Consider the following 3602-nt stretch of genomic DNA (forward strand, 5'->3'; position numbering starts at 1 on the left):
TGCTAGACCGTGATTTTCCTTAAACATATTCCATCATGGAACTTTACAAACATGCAATATACATCCCTATTTACACGTGTGCCTTTTCAGAATTTTCTGAAATATCAAAATCTGATTTTTGAGTTTTTCCGAATTCGGGCTTCCATGGAGCCGGGATCCAAAAGCAATTTCCAAACACCCAGCCTCTAACTACATCCATGTTCACAACAATAAGAATTGCCGACAAGTCTTCAACTCCATTGTATTAAAAAGGATCGGAGAGAGAGAGAAAGGATCTGAATTTGTAATGTTCTTTTGTGCACAAGGAACTAGTGGGGTCATATACTATACTATTATGAATTCTGGATTAGCTGGTTTTGTCCCTTTTGACGTCTGACTTTGTAATTAGCCCCTGCAGTTGAGGGAGCCAACTAGTGGTGTTGCTTCTTAATTAGGAATTTATGCGAACGTTGTTTCAGACGTTGTCTACATAACAAGTTCATCCTTTCTAATAAATCCATATTCTCTGCCACCTTCTGTTCTTGAGCTTTCGTAGCAAGCTTGGGCTCGTGCTAGCAAACTCCAAACTGATGGCAGGTGGTGGTTCTGCTGCAGAAGGTGACAAGTCGAAGGTGGTGACCATCCTTAGCATCGATGGCGGCGGCGTGAGAGGGATCATCCCGGCCACCGTCCTCGCCTTCCTCGAAAAGGAGCTCCAGGTAACACACTTCGATATACGTTCATCATCGATCTTGTCATCAAGTATATGTAGACACAATACACATGCTTGTGAATGGAGTATAAGAGTATATCACTGCATGAGTTGTGTGTAGAAACTGGACGGGCCGGATGCTAGGATCGCGGACTACTTCGATGTCGTCGCCGGCACGAGCACCGGGGGCCTCTTGACGGTGATGCTCGCGGCGCCGGACAAGGATGGGCGGCCGCTGTTCGACGCCAAGGATCTAGCGAAGTTCTACATTGACGAGTCGCCCAAGATCTTCCCACAGAAGTAACTCACCAACTGAGATGCATGCATACTTTGTATATGTCGTCCATTTCTTTACTACGCGCAAGTTCAACGTCGATCGTCATCTGGATTATTGCGTGGGAAGCTGCAGGGGCTCCATCTTTTCCAAGATCGGCTCGGCTCTGGCTCTGGCGACGGGGCCCAAGTACGACGGCAAGTACCTCCATTCGCTGCTCCGTCGGCACCTCGGCGACACGAAGCTGGACGGGGCTCTGACCCATGTGGTCATCCCGGCATTCGATATCGCGTACCTGCAACCCACCATCTTCTCCAGCTTCCAGGTATCCATGTGGTGCAAGCACATGGTGAACTACCTAGTAGTAGTAGTTAAGTAATTGACTAAGCTTATGTGCATGATTGATCAGTTGGAGAACCAGCCCGCCAAGAACGCGCTCCTGTCGGACATCGCCATCGGCACCTCCGCCGCACCTACCTTCTTCCCGGCGCACTACTTCGAGACCAACGATGGCAAGGGCGGCACGAGGGCCTTCAACCTCATCGACGGCGCCGTGGCCGCCAACAACCCTGTATGTTACCAACTAATTGACCTCGCCGCCGCATTCAAAATACGTGTACACAATAATCTCACTCATGGGCTGCACATGTATGCTGCAGACTCTATTGGCGATGAACCAGGTGGCGGAGCACATGGTCCTCGCCGGGCAGCAGCCGGCGGGCAAGTCATACATAGTCATCTCCATCGGCTGTGGGACATCATCGCTCCCAAAACTCAAGTACAGCGCCAAGGATGCCGCCAAGTGGGGCGTCTTGAGCTGGCTCATCAAGGACGGCTCCGTCCCCATCCTAGACATGTTCAACGCCGGCAGCGCCGACATGGTCGACTTCCACCTCTCCGTCCTCTCCGCCGTCCTCGGCTCCTCCCACCAGTACCTGCGCATCCAGGTGCTTGCACACCTACCCTATTACTATACTACTATTACACCAAAAACATAAAAAGAGGATAGTCCTTATTTTCGGCATCGATTGATACATGTAGCCATCCATCATCTGTTGTACTAGTAATGACTCAACCGATGACTCAATGATCCATTGTACATGCAAGTGCAGTATGATAAACTGAGCGGGAGCGCTGGCTCGATCGACGACTGCTCCAAGGCCAACTTGGATAAGTTGGTGAAGATTGGTGAAGAGCTGCTCAGCGAGAAGGTGTCCGGGGTGGACCTGGAGACCGGCCGGAATGTGGAGGTGCCCGGCGGGGGCACCAACGCGGAGGAGCTAGCCAAGTATGCAAGGCAGCTCTCCGACGAGCGGCGCAGACGCCGCAACAATTAATATGTGCCTGCTCGAACCAAACTAGCAATTGCATGCTGGTTAATGTGTGTGTTTAAGTTCACTTTTACGTTTAGTTTGGGAGTTCAATCTGTTTGATTCATGTCGTTCATAAATTCTATGGTGCTGTTGTAATAGTCTTGTGCAAAAATCCTTGGCACAAATAATATTATGATATTAATATGTGGTTTATGTGATGTGGAAATGATATCACTAGATTTGTCTTGAAAAGTCACCTAATGATAATTGTGATTTTGCGTTACATATATAAACCATGTTAACTGAAGTTTCATGGCCATTGTTAGAGTTAACAAAATCTGATGAGTCGTATATCATGAACCAGAAATGCTATTTCTACCTAATGTTTTTACGAAATTTCTACGCACAAATAAGGTGGAGCTCTGGGCTGCAACCACCTCAGCACAGAGTGAGTCTGGTGCTGCTCTAATACACTGCATGGTTTTTTCTATCTTGGACACGGTGTGAGGTGTCAACCCTGAACACCGATGCGCCCTGTGCACATAATTCACGCTCTATATAGGTTCTAAACCTCTTAATATACTTGCCTTTTATGCACTAGTTTGCTCAAGAATCCTTGATCATTCGCTTTTGAGTCGTATGTATCGGTGTATGTAACCTCTCCGTTCTGGTTTGTATGGTTGCGACTTGCAAGTATCCATAAATTGTCAACTTAATCAACGTGTTACAAGTTATATGTTATAACAACATACCATTAGAAACTTTTTTGTATATGAATTCAATGGTGTGATTTTTAGGACATATATTTCATATTGGGTTAGCAAAACAATCCCTTCGGATGTATTATAAAAAGGTAGAGAAAGAGCAACTTGTAAGCCGAGGAGGCTTCCCAATGACATAAGCAAGGATAATGTTTGACTTGCATGCAGAGGGACACATGCTATCCTTATCCACATCGATCTTCATACTATTCCAACTATACATGTCCTGGAGAGGAATCAATACGTGCATCCATATGCAAATAGTGTCAGTTAGTAGTAGTTGACCCTTTACTTTTCCATACACTATATATCTGGACACACACACACACACACACACACACACACACACACACACACACATCAATACTCAACAGGTGAAATATTATCGTCTTACTCAACGAGTATATTTACTATCAACGCGTGAAATATTATTGTCTTACTCAACATGACCATAGAACTGGCATCCCTAGATTTGTTTCCAAAAGTCACTTATTAAATGATAATTGTGATTCTACATTGCATATAAAAATCATGTTAATCAAAGTAATTCATGGTCAAAGTGT

At 45.9% G+C, this 3602-nt stretch overlaps 1 protein-coding gene across 2 annotated transcripts; it reads left to right on the forward strand.

Moving 5' to 3' along the window:
- The first annotated feature begins 317 nt into the window (after positions 1-317).
- Positions 318-2491, forward strand: LOC123126143 (patatin-like protein 2). 2 transcript variants are annotated; one of them, XM_044546535.1, is made up of 6 exons: positions 318-698; positions 813-991; positions 1095-1290; positions 1375-1536; positions 1625-1912; positions 2078-2491. In XM_044546535.1, exons 1-6 carry the CDS (start codon positions 570-572, stop codon positions 2300-2302), a joined length of 1179 nt encoding a protein of 392 aa, XP_044402470.1. In that variant the 5' UTR covers positions 318-569; the 3' UTR covers positions 2303-2491. The 2 variants fall into 2 exon arrangements, with proteins under 2 accessions (XP_044402470.1, XP_044402471.1); XM_044546536.1 differs by having other exon boundaries at positions 332-698; positions 1101-1290.
- Positions 2492-3602: the final 1111 nt, after the last annotated feature.

This window comes from Triticum aestivum, chromosome 5D, assembly GCF_018294505.1.
Source record: "Triticum aestivum cultivar Chinese Spring chromosome 5D, IWGSC CS RefSeq v2.1, whole genome shotgun sequence".
NCBI lineage: Eukaryota > Viridiplantae > Streptophyta > Magnoliopsida > Poales > Poaceae > Triticum > Triticum aestivum.

Coding starts and splice junctions, on each gene's coding strand:
- LOC123126143 (XM_044546535.1), top strand. CDS start 570: ATGGCAGGTGGTGGTTCTGCTGCAGAAGGTGACAAGTCGAAGGTGGTG. Junction 699..812: donor TCCTCGAAAAGGAGCTCCAG/GTAACACACTTC, acceptor AGTTGTGTGTAG/AAACTGGACGGGCCGGATGC. Junction 1,537..1,624: donor CCGTGGCCGCCAACAACCCT/GTATGTTACCAA, acceptor TGTATGCTGCAG/ACTCTATTGGCGATGAACCA.